This window comes from Pleurodeles waltl, chromosome 6 (genome assembly GCF_031143425.1).
Source record: "Pleurodeles waltl isolate 20211129_DDA chromosome 6, aPleWal1.hap1.20221129, whole genome shotgun sequence".
NCBI lineage: Eukaryota > Metazoa > Chordata > Amphibia > Caudata > Salamandridae > Pleurodeles > Pleurodeles waltl.
In genome coordinates, this window is record NC_090445.1 from 344,537,056 (window position 1) to 344,554,641 (window position 17,586).

Sequence of the window (17,586 nt, forward strand, 5' to 3'; positions counted from 1 at the left end):
GAGAGGGCAAAACCTGTACGTAAAAGTGCAACACGCCGACTCTAAGCAAAAAGAAGGTGAAAATTATCATCTTGAATGGAGAGCATCCTTCCCAAGAGAATCTATTAGTCTGGTTGTTGCAAGTCAAAGAACAGTATTCTCTGGGCCTATGGTTGGACTCATTGGTGACCAAGATAACTGCACTTGTTGCTGCTACTTTTAGTCTTGCAGAGGTCTGAGAAATTGTTTACGGAACACACAGATTCACGTTCTGGAGATGGAGGGGAGATTCAGTTTCCAGCCATAGAAAAATACATATGCAGAAAATTACTGAGACCTGATATGCACAACTTCTTGGTAGAAAGCACCTACTTCCAGGAACTAAAACACAAACAGAAATATGCTGTCACAATTGTCTTAAAGAAATTAGTTTCTTCCCTTTTTGTGTGAACCGTACGACAAGTGGAAGTAATTCCCTCAACATAATCATTTGCTTGGGTTGAACAAAGAAATTAACAAAACAGCTTTCAACATAAATCCCTGGTGACAAATACTGCTCTTTACTGAAGAACTTACATCATTTGGATTCTCCGTCGGGAAGTCCTCTACTGGTGGGATGACACCTTGTGCAATCAGCTGACCATAGGAGGGAGGAGCCTGCTGTTGGATGATCTCAGCGTCCATGCTGGACAACGGGGCAAAGATGCTGCAAAAGAAGTGTATATATTGTTGAATGCAGTGGTGGTCTTTAGGGGCGGCTGCTTGGACTTTCCTTTCAAATGACTAATCTTAAATTATTAATAATATGCTGCCTGGATTTCAGCAAACATTTTGTTCTTAACTCTTTTAAATTTATGTATTTTTTTTACAAATTTCCATATCACTTACTTTGATTTGGAGATATTATGGGGAGATGCTATTTAGTACAGAAAAAAAGAGACGCTTATAAAGTCTCACCTACAGAATTTATAGTAAAACTCCTCTCCACTGCTTAATCAGTCTTTTTTTTTTTTTTAATTCAGCCTTGAATTACAGCCAGCACCATTCATTTAATCGTAATGTTTCCTGATGCTCTAATTTATCTTATCCAGTTTGGTTGGAACCCAGGTATGACTAGGGCCTTCATCTTACTATGATAATGTTAAAATTTCCAGATCATCTTTTAAGAACATGGAAGTCAGTTCTAATTTGCCTCAATATTGTGGGATTCGAGAAAAACACTTGAACCACTTTCTGAACGCGTCTTCAACTTGACTACTTAGTAACTGAGTGAAAGTATGTATATAGTTCATACTACCCAACTAAGCCGGTCATTATGAACATGGCGGTCTGGGCCGCCATGCAGCGGTAATTACCGCCACTGTCATGGCGGTCCAGACCGCGATATAATGTTTGTGCCAGAACTGCCACTTTTGAAACTCCGCCACTGCCAGGCTTCCACCACCAGGCAGCCTGGCAGTGGCGGAGATTCATATCCAAGCAGCGCTGCCCGCCGGATAATGATTCAGGTTCCACCAGCCTGGCGGAATGGGTGAAACAGGGGCCCCCATACACAGCCTGTTGCGCATTTCACTGCCCGGTTTCCGGGCAGTGAAATGTGCGACGAGTGCTGCTGCACCCGCCGCACTGCTACATTGCTGCTGGCTCCACCTGGAGCCGGCGTCAATGTTCAGGCCCAGCTGGATATACTTTATGTGGCCGGCAGGGGGGTTCTGTGCGCTGGCGTCCTTCTGTTGACAGTCAGCGCTGAACTCAGCGGGTTTTCCCGCCGAGTTCGTAATGACCCCCTAAGTCTCTTGGTGAGGGTTCTAAAAATCCTGCTAAACCAAACAAACCAATCTTCAGCTTACTCCTGGAGATAGTCAGTGAGGGTATAAGCCTAAGCAGCTTTGCATTTCAAAACAACAGGCCCTGTACAAAGAAGGAGAATCACCCTTGGATGAGAGACAGCCCACTAACTTTTTAGACAGAATTATCTTTACTCTTAAATTTCCCAGTCTGGAATTTCTTTAGACTACATGTTGGCTGATTAAGGCATTTAAAGGAGAGGCAAATTATTTTTAACTGGCTGAAAACCATCTTTGGGAGCCATTTTAGTGACTTAGAAGTGGCAGAGATACGGTTTCCTTTCCTCATGCCAGTGATGGTTTCAGTGGCACCACTCTGTGCTCCCTGAAGCTTGCCCAGCTGGCAACGTGGATGTCCAGAACATATGGCACTGCACTAATAAAGCCAGAATAAAAGCTTGGACCTCTGATGTTTTTCATTCTGACAGCACTATACCAAGTAGTCTGATTTTCTAGGGATAGGAATCAGCCTACCTGTTATAGTGCTGTCAGAAAGAAAAAATCATGGGGCAGGACCACTGGCTGTTTTCTTGCTTGCTTTCACCCAGGTGCACAAGACGTTTGGTTTCCTGTCGGCAAAACAGATGCACCAGGTGCATATAAAACACTCCATTCAAGACCTGGTCCTTAAACACTCCCAGTTTTTTTTTTCTTGTCTTAAAACTTACTTAAAATCTAATTTCTTTAGGTTTCTGGTTACTCACATGTTGATGTTTTCGCTATGCATGGTCATATTACTGGGAGGTGGAATTCTTCCGAATCTAAGATGTCTCCTTTCCATTGCTGACTGCTATGACTAATCAATCTACCACAACTACCTTACTTCCTCTTTTGTCATTACTAGCTTCCATATTTTTATTTCCTGGGGGGCGTGTGTTGCCACTCATGGCATCACAATTTTTCCAGTGAGAGTGGAAGTAAGGTTCTCCCTCCTGGTTACTGTCACCTGGAATCCTGCTTCATCTCCTACAATCCTGCTGCTAGAACCCTGTTCTACATGGATGCAGTTCTCATATATTCCGGTCTGGGCTTTGTATCAAGAGTAATAGCATGGAGAGGGCCCCTCACTACAAGGGGACAGGGTGCCTAACTAGACCAATAAAAATTAACTCTTCCCTTGAGTATACTCATTCAAAGTGGTATCCAAACTTAACAAGTTAAGGTGTCCCTTGAACAGAATCACAAATCCATTATCTTTGGGTCATCTTGGAGTTAGGCAGGCACTGGAAAATTTAAGAAGTCCAATATGTATAGCTTTGTAAACATCCCAGTAAATCTACACAAATCATACAAGGAAACCTACAATTCAAGATTTCGGTACATTGAATTGATTCTCTGTGAACCTGGACTTTAGTTAATTAATCTATCATGCATAAATGTTAAGTGAAGTAGGATAGGTCCAATGGCACATAGTGTTCTGATCAATAGAGTTTGTCTGCTTCCAAGTGGCAGCAAGAGCAGAGAATGCATTATGCAATGGGCACTCTGGAATGAACAGAGGTAAGCAGGGGGCTTTGATGACAACAGGGTAAACCTGGACTACTTTTAAAATGAATGAATTTGACATCATATCCAGCTCTTAAATACTGGTTTTTATAACCACCTTTCTACAGGAGTTTTTTGTCAATTTTTTTCCAGTAAATGCATTTTGGTACATTTCTTTAGTTTGTATCAGAATTATTTAATTTCAGTCCATACATGGATTAGCAATGTTCTTTTATTGCAAATTTCGGATTTCACTTTTCCTTTTAAAAGCTTTCCAGGTTTGTGGCTTAATCACGATAAGGGAAATAACCTGCCTCCTGTCCTTAGCCACACTATATCCCTTACATCTTCTTCCTTTTCTTAACCTATTTTCTGCCATTGAATAGAGTGACCCCACAATTCCCGCCTTTTTGACTTCTGTAGGATCAATTTATATACTGTGCCACTCTTGTTTTTTCTCCTGCCCCATTTGTTTGTGAAGGCTATTTATATATATTGGTTAAAGCCAGGAATGCTAGTGAATGCAGAAAGACATCTCGATTGATCAATGCTGGCATGAAAGTCCTCTGCATTGCTAGGAATTGTGCTCTCCTTCCCGGTCAGTTTTTTTTTGTTGGTTTTTTTGTAGATTGTTACAGAAAGCTGTCTAGGAGACCTGCTGTTACCAATACTTTAACATATACTTAGAGGAGTGGGTTGGACTCTGTCCTTTTCATGATTTGATGGCTTTGCTATTGATTTCAGTTAACTGCACTTATCTAAAACCTCTAATATCTTGCCAATTTTACTTATTCAATGTTTTAATCCAAACGACGAAAGGAGAGAATCACATATATCATGAAAATTTTATTTTGCTGCATATTATGACAATTTATCAAACTTTACTTAATGAATAAACAATCTAATATCAGCCGCATATCAAAAATATATACATTTTGCACAGTCACTTAAAACAGCTATATCAACATATTTCAAACATCTTAACCTAGACATACTTTTCATTCACACTTAACTAATCGCTCCTGGTGAGAGGAGACGTTGAAAGGCAGCTGAACTTCTTTTCAGTCTATTATACAAATGGTTTTATTCCAAAGTGCTCCCGATTTTCTTCATCTATATCTGAAATAAATATCGAGCATGTATACAGTTTGGCTGCTTTCTAGCCTTGAACCCGATATAGATGCAACCCTCTGGCTGTTTGTATGCACTTACAATCTGAAGAATTCAAAGTAATAAGGTTTTTTCTTGATTACTTACTCCTTGGCAGCAGAATGAACACCTTGGGAAGTTACCTGGCCACCAGAGGATTTTTAAAGCAAGATCCAAACTTTACAGGATAACCGCCATAGACGACAATGGAGTGGTCCTGATGCTGAGGGATGCCTTGTTGATATTTGCAAAGGATAACCATTGTCTCTAAGTTACTGTGAGGACCTGAGTGTACTATATGATATGGCTGGGTAGCCCCATCGTGCAGTACACACTCTCAAATACCATCTTGGATCCAGTCAGGTATGTTTACTTAACCTTAAGCTCATGCCTGGTAGTTGTGGCTGATCAGTAAGGCTTAACAAAGAAACAATGTGTAAAGCATTTAAAAGCACCAAACAACAAAATAAGAAAGTCACACAACACAAAAAACAACACAAGAGTTTAAAAAAAAAAAAAAAAAAAAAAAAAAACACAGAGCTCAAGTCCGGCAGAGCAGAGGTCTTGGGGGCCAACATGAACACCTTGTGCAGTTGCCTGGCTACAACTGGGCTTTTAAAGCAAGATCCAAACTTTACATGATGACGCCATAGACCAGTGGTTCCCAACGTGTGGTCCGGAGACCACTGGGGGTTCACGAAGCCTCCTCAGGGGGTCCACAACTGCTTAGAAAATTAAATAATATTTACAGATTAGGTCCCAAGTTTTCAGTAATGATTTAGTGGGGGTTCCCCGGTTTCCAATAATGATTCAATGGGGGTCCCAGAGTTCCAGTAATGATAAAGTGGGGGTCCACGTAAGTCAAAAGGTTAGGAACCACTGCCATAGACGACAAAGGAGTGGTCCTAATGCTGAGGGATGGAGTCTTAAAGATGCTGAAGGATGTTCCGGATGTTGTGCAGTCCACAGGGGTGAAGTCCAGTCGAGTCTTGAATTCACATATGAGTGGGGGCGACTGCCCACAGATCTCTGGATCCCACAAATGTCCTCTCTATAGGGTTCCAAGGGCTGGAGATGCAGACTTTGCAAAGGAACGGTCATGGTGCAAATCTTTGGGGGAGGCTGGTGTCCGCCTTGGGTTACAAATGCAGTCACGACCGACACTCACGAGTCCAGCAGACAAGGCTACACCTTTTGGCTACCTCTGATTTGTCCTTTGGGGTGCCCAGTATCTGGTAGCAGCAAAACATCTGTGGTGGCTACCAGCGATGCGATTTGAGCTCTTCTAGCTGTAATGTCCCCAGTGCCATTCTCGGGGCCACCCAACTGACCCTTGGAGTCTCGGCCTCAAACTGTGGATTGACTTTTCCCCCAAGTCGGGCACACAGAACAGGTTCAAACTCTGCTAGCCCAAAGTGCAGCAAGTGCAGTCGCTCCCATGTTGCAGCCTCTCTTTGCGAGCTTCCAACAGGAGCAAAGTGGTCTTCTTCTCTTACTCCTTACAAGTCCAGCGAGTACGGATGATCAACGTGCCAAGGGTCCCATATTTATCCCAGGAAAGTGCCCTGAGGGGACCACACTAGGTCCCCTCCGACCTAGTAATGGAGTTCCTGTGATGTGCAGCATCTGGCTATCCCTGAATGCCACACTCTTGCCCCTTTCAAGATGGCACCATCCTTCCTCGGTTGTGAGAAGCAAGGTAGCCCACCCAGAAGCCTGTGAGAGTGTGTATGGCTTTGTGAAGCTGCTGTACAAGTAAAGCACCAAGGGGCAACTTTCTAAAAGCTGCCCACTATGATTAGTGAAATTAATTTTGACTCTGGCATCAGGTTGCAGTTAATGCCACATTTAATTTGATACCTCACATGAACCAGTTTGGTAGTCCCAGTCAAACGTTAGCCGAATGGGGATGCCACACAGTAATCCTATACTAGCCAATGGGGCTGCCCAGGGGTGTGGAATTTAATGAAATATCTACTTGCCCATGGGACAGGTTGCTTCATAAATTTACTTGTACTGTAAAAAAAAACTATTTGTCCCTTAGGTGCCATGTAGTGCAGCGACAAATTACGGCAGCAATCTCATTATATAAGAGCTCTGATAAAAGCCTAACTGATTATGCCAGGGCTAATACTATAGTAGGGCTTGAATATTAGCAATTTCCTTACACTGCCACCTTTACGCAGATCTACATACTGGGGTTGGAGGTAGCAGTCAGCAATAGTTCCAGCATTGCAATGCCCTTTTGAGTCTGTGTAAACCTACTAAGTTGCATTTTTAAGGGTTTTCACCAACTATTCTGTAATCGTTTCCAATACTGAGAAAGGCTGGAAATAAATTTGCTCCTGACAAGGGCAGAAGTAAAACTTCTCCCAGGGTTGGTTGAAAAGTGGAGAGAACGTGAACTTGTAAACGCTCAACAGATTTTCGCATGAGCAAATCTACACATGCATATTTGCTTGTGCTAAAATACAATTCATAAATATTTACTAAGAGCACTATCTCCTAGTCTACTTCTGGAAACGTTTGTGAAGTCATGAAATACGCAAATCTGCACTAATGCAAAGTCATATAACATGGGTGCATTTTTGTGACTTTCTTTAAGAAATGGGCCCCTAATTAGGTCTGGCGTTAACCAAGACCTTTTGTTTTTATTAAAATTCTATCTATCTCTCTCTCTCTCTTCCTCTCTCTCTCTCTCTCGGTCTATCCATCTGTTGGCTGGCTTCATTGAGAGTGATAGCAATCTGCTCTTTAACAAGGAAAATGTTGGCACACAAAGTAGTTTTGTTCAGTGCCAGGAACTACTTTGGCAATGTGCGCCTTTTGAGATCAAAAAATATTTTTGTTTTTGCCAATGTTTGTTACAATGGTGAGGGTCTGGCAGCTCTCACAACAATGAAGTTTTACAAAAGCCATGTCAAATCAAGACACACATTGACAAACGTAAAAGACTGACACCCCCTCCAATGTTAGACGTATTGAATTTTACCAATGTTTTTTTTATTTACATGCTCCGCATAATCTTGTTTAAACTGGTTACGCTGATTTTCCATTATGAATATTTTTGGAATGTTAGCATGCATCAACACATTTTACTAAATGATGCTTCAAAGAAACTGTAGATAACATTTCACAGTAATTTAGCAAAACATTAATTATTCCTAGTTGTATTTGTTTGTGAACATTTTATTTTGAAAGCAAAGAATCATCAATCGTGAGTTCAAGCTTCTGCAAATATTTGCATCTAATCTGAGAGCATTATACATAGCCTCGCTGTCTCACTGTTAAACTTTGCAAACATGCAGACACCTTTTTTTACTGGAACCATCGTAAGTAGTGCAGTCCGAGTTTACAACTTTTATTTAGAGCGCTCACCCTACACATAAAGGATTTGCGTTAACGACCCATAAGTACAAGTTCGAACAACATTTGGACACAAATACTACTTTAAATGCAGACAATGCCCTTCCCTGCTCCATAATGCAGTACTGTAAACTGACAGCCAAAGGGTTTTTCCTGCAGGGGGTTGTGCCTATTTGTCCCAAGAACAAAATAAACATGAAAACTTGTCCATGACGCCAAACAATACGCCCTGGGTGTTGGGCTCTTGTCTCACTTAACAAAATATTGCTCTCTGCCATAAGACTTGATAGGCCTTCCTTACAGACTTACATATAATGTTAAGGGACAGGGTGGCTTTGCCATAGGCTTACATAACAAAGAAGAACTGGCAGTCGTCTACCCGCAGGCCCTATTGGGAGTTTCCTGCTGGGTATTAATTGAGTCGGCGGCATTGCTACAGTGCCACAGGGTGCACCAGCTCCTGTTGCGCTGTTCACTGTCTGCAGACAGTGAACAGCGCAACAGGGCAGGCCATGGGGGCCCCTGCACTGCCCAGGCCAAGTGCATGGGCAGGGCAGCATCCTGTCTCTGCCAGCCTTTACATGTGGTGCTACTGCCATGTAAAAGATGGCGGAGAGGTGGGTCTTAATCCCCAGGGCAGCGCTGCTTGCACCGCTGCCCTGAAGGATTAGGACCACCAGCACCGCTAGTCTCTCCTGTGGAGGAAAACTGTTGGTGCTGGTGGTCCGACCGCGGTGCAACCGCCACTGTCGTATTGTGGCGGTCAGACCGCCTCCAAAGCAGTTGGACCACCGCTTTGGCGGCAGGCAGACCGCCACCGTGACCCTGGAAGTCTAAAGACCGCCAGGGTCGTAATGACCCCCCTATGTGTTATGTGCCCTGGGTACCATATACTAGGGACTTAAGAGTAAGTCAGGCTTTGCCAATTGGATGTATCCAATTCAACATGTGATTTGTGTGGGATTAAGACACTGGCACTGAGGCCTGGTTAGCAAGACTCAGTGCACTCTCAAGAGTAAAAAAAACCAGCAGCATCAGTCCAAAAATGTGGGAGTGAACATGCAAAAAGAGAGAATTCCTTACAGTTATGTAAGTGAAAAACACCCAAGATGGGTACTAAAAATAGCATTATAATTATTGATGTAATTTTGAAGACATGCATCACTCATATGGCAAACCATACATTCCTGGATGTGTTAACAATGGAAAAATAAACCCTACGATCAGATAAGGAACAATCATCTCAACTAACAGAAAAAAAGGTCAGATTAAAAAATGAAATGCACATACTTACAAGAATGTGTATCTTTCCTGAGAACAATTAGCTCAGTCTGATCAAGTCATGAACCTATGTGACCCTTGCGTCTGCATACACACAACAGCAAGGCCTAATGGCTTTGACATTGCTTGTTCTTCTAGTTAACATTGAGTTCTTTCTCCAGTGAAGCAGAAAATTACTAAAGTCCCACTGAAGGTGAACCTTCTTTTTCTTTGTCATTAATCATAAAAACTTACGTTGGCAACAGAGAAACACCTAAAGGGTATCATGATTCTGAGAATGCTACTAGTTACTCAACCCAGGTGATGATGTGACTGACAGCGGCGGCAGGACTGCTTTAATCCTATGAGCATATGGCTAGGATAACTAATGTCATTCCAAGTGAAGGGTTCAACCAGCCTACAGAATCATAGTCCCTTACCTTCACAGAGTGTGGCACTATGTGGATGGAGTGAGGGTAAATTGTGAGTTTGTGTTCCAGATTAGATTAGGAAATCCACTTGGGCTCCATGTTTGTGCTTCACATTATGGCAGCTCTCCCCAGATGAGGCTAGCTTTGCCCTATGCCAGATGTATTTTTTTAATTGGTGGATGTGGGGAGGAGGACGTCATAAGCCCATAGCTTTATCCAGAGCAGCTTGCGTGAAAACCCACACATCCCTTTCTTACTGTGTGGCTTCAGGTCTACATGCCACAAGAGCAGATGCAGAGCTCTGTCCTGCATGGAGATCACAAACTACTTCGATCTGTCCTAGCTAGTTCAAATTGTAATTCTTGACTTTAAAGCCCAGAGAATGGTGCAACACATGATGATGTACATTTCCACTATTAAAGCAGTGTTTGACATTATAATTAAAACACACCTCTTGTTCGTCTGGCTTCCTGTCTTAGGATACATACTGCCCCTTTAGACAGCATTTTGTAGATAGTTGGGCACCATGCAGACCTGCTCACCAAGATAGAGAAGACAACTCACCTGAAGTGAAACTTCTGCCACATAGCTGCTCTCACTATTTACTGACACTAGGGGCCAGATGTAGCAAGCAGTTTTGCCCATTCTGTGTCTATGGGAAAATGTGTTCGTACATATGGCCCTAAGTTTGGGACTCCTGCTTAAAACATTGCTCCAGAGTGCAAAGGAGAGACAGAAGATCTAATTTCCTACATGAGGAGCTGGACTTGGACCCACTAGTTCCACACACAGGTTATTGCATACAACTGGCATCAGTACACAATACATGACATCTCTTAATGCCCGCTACAGCAAGGGCTAAAACTACTCTGATTGTTTACCGCAAGTATTACCTATTGCAGATCAATATTTACAGGCAACCTGTATAGATTATCTGGATGTAACTTTATGCGGCTGACAGCAATTACAGAACCTACAACTGGTTCTCTCATATATCCACAATGTAATGACTGTGTAAAACTGTCCAGACATATGCCTATATTGTAATGCTTTATATATGTGTGCATGTAGTATTGTCACAAGTATGAAATCCACATAAATGCAATAAACAGATTTAAACAATGAGAAGCTATACCTAGTCCATCAGGAGGAATCAGCCTAACACCAGGAAGCTCTGTCTAAGATCCAGCTGACTTGAGAACCTGCATGGAAGGTGCCAACAGACCAGTCCAGGAGCACAAATTCCCCCATGGCCAGCTGGCCAAGACTTTATCTTTACTGTGAAACATTTCCTAATTTAGGAGTGTTGCTGAGTATGCACCAGCTAGATTTATTCTATTAGTAGCAGGACACAGTCTTGAATGTGTAACTGCTTGAACCATCTTTCTCTTCAATAGAAAGGGTTTTGAAGAACACCCATGCACTTAAGGGTGTTTGCATCTTTTTCTCTTCCCTAACGTTTATCGATATTGCAGCCAAGGCAATATTCACTATTGAATTACATACCTACCAAACGTTGTTGGACTTCAGGACTAACGCCTGAAATTAGCAACCATGCATGTCTGCATAATAATATGCTAGTGTTAACACACCAAGAGCCTGGATGTACTACAACTAATATGCATTTTATACTAATGTGTTTGATACTGTGTTTCCCATTTGCTCAATTTCTTGTGCTCTTTGAGGATCAGAAGCCTATTCTAGAAGTTGAGCCTCCCAGTGACATCTGTCATATTGGATTAGTAGCACTTGAGATCTGGCAGCACACCACTGATAGCTCCTCCAAATGTAACACTTTTGCATACTGTATCTTTTCATGGCGGTCCATCTGTGGCACCTTGCCTGAATTTATTTTCCTTGAGGAATGTACAACTCTTCTATGTGGGAATACATGGCTTCGGATGAACAATGTCTCTTGGAGAGTGGTTCTAAATGTTCTATCCAGCCTAGTTGCGACCATCCCGATCTTTGAAAATGTCTTGTGTGCTTTTAAGTACAGTCTTTAGCACTAGCAGAACTGGGTTAGTTTTTTTTTTAATAACAGGATAACCTATTGGGAGATATTCCTCATCTTCCTCTACCTGGATTGTTACACCATGGTGCAATGCTTCCCTCTTTATTACACTCTGATACAGGCTTATTTCCTATGGTGGAAGGTAGTTAAAATTATATTCTGCTGTTTTATTAATCTGCAGTGTCTATACAATATCTATTACAAGCATCATCTTGCTCTCATCCTTACTCTGGGTCCTAGTTATTGTGACCTAGATCTATAGCTCCTTCAGACTTCGAGTTTGCCAGTATGAGGTGAACACATAGGTGTCTGTGCTGCTGGTTTGGCTCTCTTTCTCTTTGGTATGGGAAAAGCCCTCAGTTCTGGTGATAGGGCTTTCTCAAAAGCCAGTCTCATTTCTTCATTGCAGTAAGTCCAACTTCTCTGGGGTCTTCCTGCAATGTGACCTGTGTCAGTGACAATGTACATCTTTCATTGCCCTACGTCTACCTTTACCCTGATGACGATTTTGGTGTCACCTGATTAGAAATGTTTTGACATTAAATTGTTTAAGTAGGGTGGCTAGAGGCTAAATTCAACAAGCGAGGTCTACTGGATTTGGCAATGTTTTTAGCCATGTTGTACAGCAGCCCACCTGCTGTTCAGCATGGCTGAAAGCATTAAAAAAAAGAGCGCTATGATGTAGTCAACGCTGGTCACGCTTATAGCACTTTTTTTTTTTTTTTTTTACTTTCAACCATGCTGCACAGCAGCCATGCAGTTGCACAACACGACTTATAAAACATTGAAAAGCCAAATACCCTTTTTCAGTGCTATCTGTGGCATGCTGTACAGCTAAGCTACCTTTGTGCAGCATGGTTGAAAGAACAAAAAAATGCTATTACGTGTCCGGCGTTGACTGCGTAATAGCAGTTTAAAAAAACATTTTTAGGTATGCTGCACAGCATGGCTAAAAACACCGACAACGCCAAAGGTGAGACCTATTAGCTTTGCCACTGCCTGTTTTTTCTGCCGGCAGGGTCGGTTCAGTCATTTGGTAGATGGGTTTCCTCTGTATATTGATTTAGCAGTAATGTCTTCCTAATCATGCTGATGATTCACTGCCCCCTGAAATGAGTCAGAGAACTAAATCAGGTCATCAGAAGGTCGAAGGTCCAGCGACTCCATAAAAATCAGGAAGGCAAACCTGCACCCTGGCTGCTTTTATTACAGATATCGGTGGGTCACGTGAGAGGAGAGGAGTAAAACCTTCCTGTTTCTCTGTTCGCATTCTGGTATCTGTGATGTTCCCATGCATTCAACACAAGACTACAAGTAACGGGGGCAAATAAAGAGCTAATGTTGGGACCGACACACACATGCCCCTAAAAAAATACTCGGCCAATTCAAAATCAGCATTTTATTTGAAAGCGTGTATGTTCAATAAACACACTTCATGTTGTATAGATGCGCATATCCATTTTGGGGTGATTTTTTTTTTTAACTCTTGTCTAATTATCTCAAACCCGGAAACCAGTGGATATGAATATCCTGTTCAATAATTCATATATAAAATAGCTTAACTTAAGAACTAATGCACTCTCTTCTTTGCTACAAAGGTAAAATTGTATGCAGATAATAAATATTATGGATCGCAGGTCCTTTGCAATTTAAGATAAGTATCCATGTCTCAATGTGAAACAACAAAGACACTGTACAGGTCGAGACTGTTGTTTTGATTCAAGAGTAAGCAGTCCTTCCAGTCCCGGGTTTTCTTAGTTTTCAGGAGCACGTGCTCCAGGGGAGGGCCGAACCTAAGAAGAAGAGGTCATGACACCCACATGCCGTGAAAAAGGGAAAGAAGCACATGAGAGGGACCCTGAAGGTAATCAATGGTAAGCTAAGGGAGGGCTATAAGCCCAGAGTATGTAAACAAAATATCTCACAGAGGCACCGCATGCGCTATCTACAGAAACCTAAAAAAATAATAAAGTTGAGAGGACAGACACGTGAAGTACACAGCACAGTAGAAGGACGGAAGGGGAGCAAAACTGATCCTACTGGGTTTGTTGGAATCTGTCTGAGATAAACAATTTGAACCAGGAAAATACTTTATCTCGAATCATTAATGATTTAAAGAGATTAAATAGAATTTGATGATCAATGGTGCCAAAAGCAGCAGACACATCCAGGAATGTGACCACTCCTGAACTTGCTCTTTCAACAATCCACCTCAGGTCATCAATGGTTGAAGTAATACCATGTTCAGTGCAGTAACCAGGCCAGAAACCAGACTGGGAAGTACTCATGATATTAATTTCCTCTACAAAGAGCTGCAGTTGTTTGATGACTACCTTTTCCACCAACCCGCCTGTGTAAGGTAGGCGAGAGATGAGACTGCAGTTTGCTGTATCTGAGGGTCTCAGTTTGTAAGGCCCTGCTCAACAAGCGGAGGGACCAGTCCTTCTGCCAGACAGGTATTAATAATTTGGCTGCTACTGAGGGCAATGAAGGAGTCAAAGGTTGTGAGTTGATCTGTAAGGCAGCAGGTCCATTGGGGAACCCAAAGCCTTCCTATAGTTATTGAGGGCAAGACATTTGTTGACTGAGATGGAAGTGAATTGACTATGAGCATCACTGATATTAGAATGGAGTCCAGTGTCACGATAAGTTATTTCAAAGTAGCAAAATTACTGTGTAGGTTGGCTTTGATTTTCTTGAGTTTTTCACAAAATATGTTTGATAACGAGTTAACTAGTTCTGGAAAGGGTTTGATATCATTTAGCTTCCCCGGCCAGGTTGAAAAGGGGTTTCAGTTTGCTGTTTGGGGTGCGGTTTCGAGGCTTTTTGAGTACAATTTTACTGAAGTAGAACGTTTTGTTGTTTTTCCTCATTAATTAGTTATATTTGCACATTTGTTTGAGGTACACTTCCTTATTGGCTGCATTGCAAGTTCTGCTATAGTTCTACTCAAGCTGTTTTAGTGACTTTGTCATCTTGAGCATCTCATTGAGCCAGGGGTTGGTTAAGTGCTTCGTTTTTACCCGTTTGGTGTCGAGAGGGGCCAATAAGTCAAATAGCACTTCTTCTTAAGCAGACGTGCACAAGTGATCGGGTAAATGCTGACACTCCGTGCAAGAGAGCCAACAGCCGAAGGAGGCAGAGCCACTGACCCATGTTGTGGTGGGTTAAAACAAAATGCGAACAACATTTAAACAGGCTAATCGGCAAAGAGGATTGCCCCAGAGCCCCTCTATGTATGTACATATGTGGATGTGTATTTTTTATTTATATTTTATTACATATGACTTATGAAATATCTAAAGCACTTTCTTGACCAAACCTTAAAAAAACCACAACTGTTTAACACAAAAATGGAATGAAGACTGAGATGAAATTTTTACCCGTTTGATAATGTCCAGTGAGCAATGTATAAAAACAAACAGAACCCTAGAGAGGTGTGATTTGGGGTGGGGTTGGGGGGAGGGGGAGCAGATACCGTATGAGGTGCAATTCAAAGTGTTTCTGAACTGTTACTAACAGTGGGATAGGTTTTAACACAGGCAGGCGGGGGGGGGGGGATAGTGGGGGGGCAAATGAGCTACAAGGAAGGCTGGCATGTCATATGGATCCTAATTCACCACTCTTAATGGACACGTGTCTGCATACCCTACTCGCACTTACTGCTGACAGGAAATCATGCAAACTTTCCACACAAAGACTACACACTTCACCACCCCCTATTGTTCGAATCACTTGTAACCCGCAAATAAACAGTTTTAAATTAATCGCCAAAGAAAATCAGCATTTTTTTTTTTTAACAAGCCAGGATATGAAGGGCACTATAAAATACATTCAGTTTAACAGTCCAATTTAATACCCCATAAAAATAGAACAGGAAGAGGAGAATGTTGACGCGACTTGGCTCCGGAATCTCGAATTTTCACTTTTCCAGAATACATCGCAGTGTCAGTTAAAGTAGTATTTTTTGTGCCAGTTTTCAAATATAAGGAAGAGGTGGGTTGTTTAAAACAATATCCATGATGGAGGACAATAACTTATCTCTTTTTCTATCATGGGGTCTTCTTTCATACTACCAAATAATAAGCTATAGTAAACTCATCCCTCAACTAAGAAGGTGAGCATTTTGGGAAAACTGAAGAAAAAAGCCCTGAGAATTCAGTCATTGAAACAAGTTGCTCATAGAGACCTGCCCCACCAGTTTATTTTGGAATCTGTTTCAATTCAAATTGCAGGTTTGGCAAATTAAGGAAACAGTGGCCACATTTCATACTACTATGTGTTATGCACTTTGCTTTTTCCTGTTCCCCTCACTGCTTACGTTTTGCATTTCTTTTATTTATGTGCTCATGTATGCATCTTTTAATCAGCATTCCATATAACGTACTGCATCGATAGTGCACCAATATCCCATGTATTACGTATCAATAGCGATTTGTGAGAGAGAATAACTATTTTAAGCACATGTGCAAAATAATTCCAATTTGTGCATTTTACACTACAAACCACTAAATTGTGCTGAAACAGTATTTAAGCCTAAGGAAAAGGCCTTTCACTGAAGAAAAGACTTTCTGATTTCCCAGAGAAAGAATGAGCTTTTTAAGCGATGCAGACATTCCAGCTGTAGGCCAAAAACTAGTTCAGCTAGTGTGTAGTTAACAACTTCACAGAGGCAGACTGTAACTTAGCCTCTCAAAGCAAATCACAGTAGCACAACGAAAGAGAGATAGGTCTGTGTCAACGGTCATATAGGAAACTCGTAGAGGCACTATGGCTTGAATAGGTTCGGCTTAGAAGGGAGTGATTCCTATAGACACTGATTTGCGTCAAATACTTAGTTTAATTAATATAATCTATTATGTGGTCTTGTTTGTTTTTTAATTGTATTTTAATAGGTTGGTTTTTATGATAACATTTATTCATACGAGCTGCATTAGAATAACACATTATCATCATCAGTTTACTTTATTCGGTACAAAAAAGACCATAAAAGACATCCGATAAATAAAACATACAAGTTTCTTAGTCGTAAAAGCGTTGTTAATACATATTTCGAATTCCATAAGCAGCGTATATAAAATTTAACACGGCCTGGATTATATCCACATTTCCCAGGTTATGTATGTATAAATAAGCAAGCTGACTAGTTCTAATACTTTTTGATAAAAATAACGGGCGTAAAACCCTTTTTCTCGGAACAGCATAGACAGTGCAAAAAAGCATAAAGTGCAATGTGTTCTGGGGTGTCTTTCCATCACAGCAACACAGGGGAAGATTCTTGAACCAAGTCCCACGTACTGGAAATGCTACCAAGTAGTGTAATGTATTTAAGCGTAACCTCGTAAGTAGGAACCTTTGTCGCTCAAGACTAATGGCAGTCAGATATAGCTTTGGATACAGTTGCTGTATCTGATTCCTCGCCTGTGTTCTACTTGTGCCCGGGGTTGACTCCGGGTCATGGCATTTCCACCAATATATATCTTTTACCTTTTTAATATCCCATTTTTTTAAAACATCCGGTTTTAGGGAGAAGTGGACATATCTAAGCCAAGGTATATCCAAAGATCGTGATAAAAGGAGACAATCCTGTATCACCTTTCTACATAAAGAGGCTTCTGGCTTTGTCCAAGTTTTTAACCAGAATAATACGGGTTGAAGCTTTATGTACGTACTTCTTCATGACAGAACATTATTGATGTTGATTGGGGGACTGCTAGTAGCCTTCTTAGAAACGTATTTTCTACAATCTGGAGGCTCGAACATTCTGCATATCCCCAAACCCCGGCTCCAAAGGTCGCAATAGAAAGACATTTGGTGGAAAAAACAGTCATCATTTCTTTAACAGGTTTGTGTCGCAGTCTTTTCGCGAACCTAAAAACTGCTTCTATGGCTTTTTGAAATTGTATTGAACGGATGTTTACTAAAAATTTCCAAATAAAATCTACATCAATAGGGACCCCCAAATACGTAAAGTGTGGAACCTTGAGTATCTCATACCCATCTAAGGCAAATTTTTTTGTTTTTGCTAGCTTGGGCCCAGTCTTCATCACAAATA

General features: G+C 41.5%; 1 protein-coding gene across 1 annotated transcript in view; it reads right to left on the reverse strand.

Annotated features, from left to right (window-relative positions):
- Window positions 1–17,586, reverse strand: part of LRP10 (LDL receptor related protein 10) — a 244,297-nt gene that overhangs the window by 66,070 nt on the left and 160,641 nt on the right. Inside the window, exon 7 of the mRNA XM_069238242.1 lies at window positions 556–685. Within this exon, the coding sequence (XP_069094343.1) occupies window positions 556–685 (130 nt within the window). The remainder of the gene's footprint in view (window positions 1–555; window positions 686–17,586) is intronic.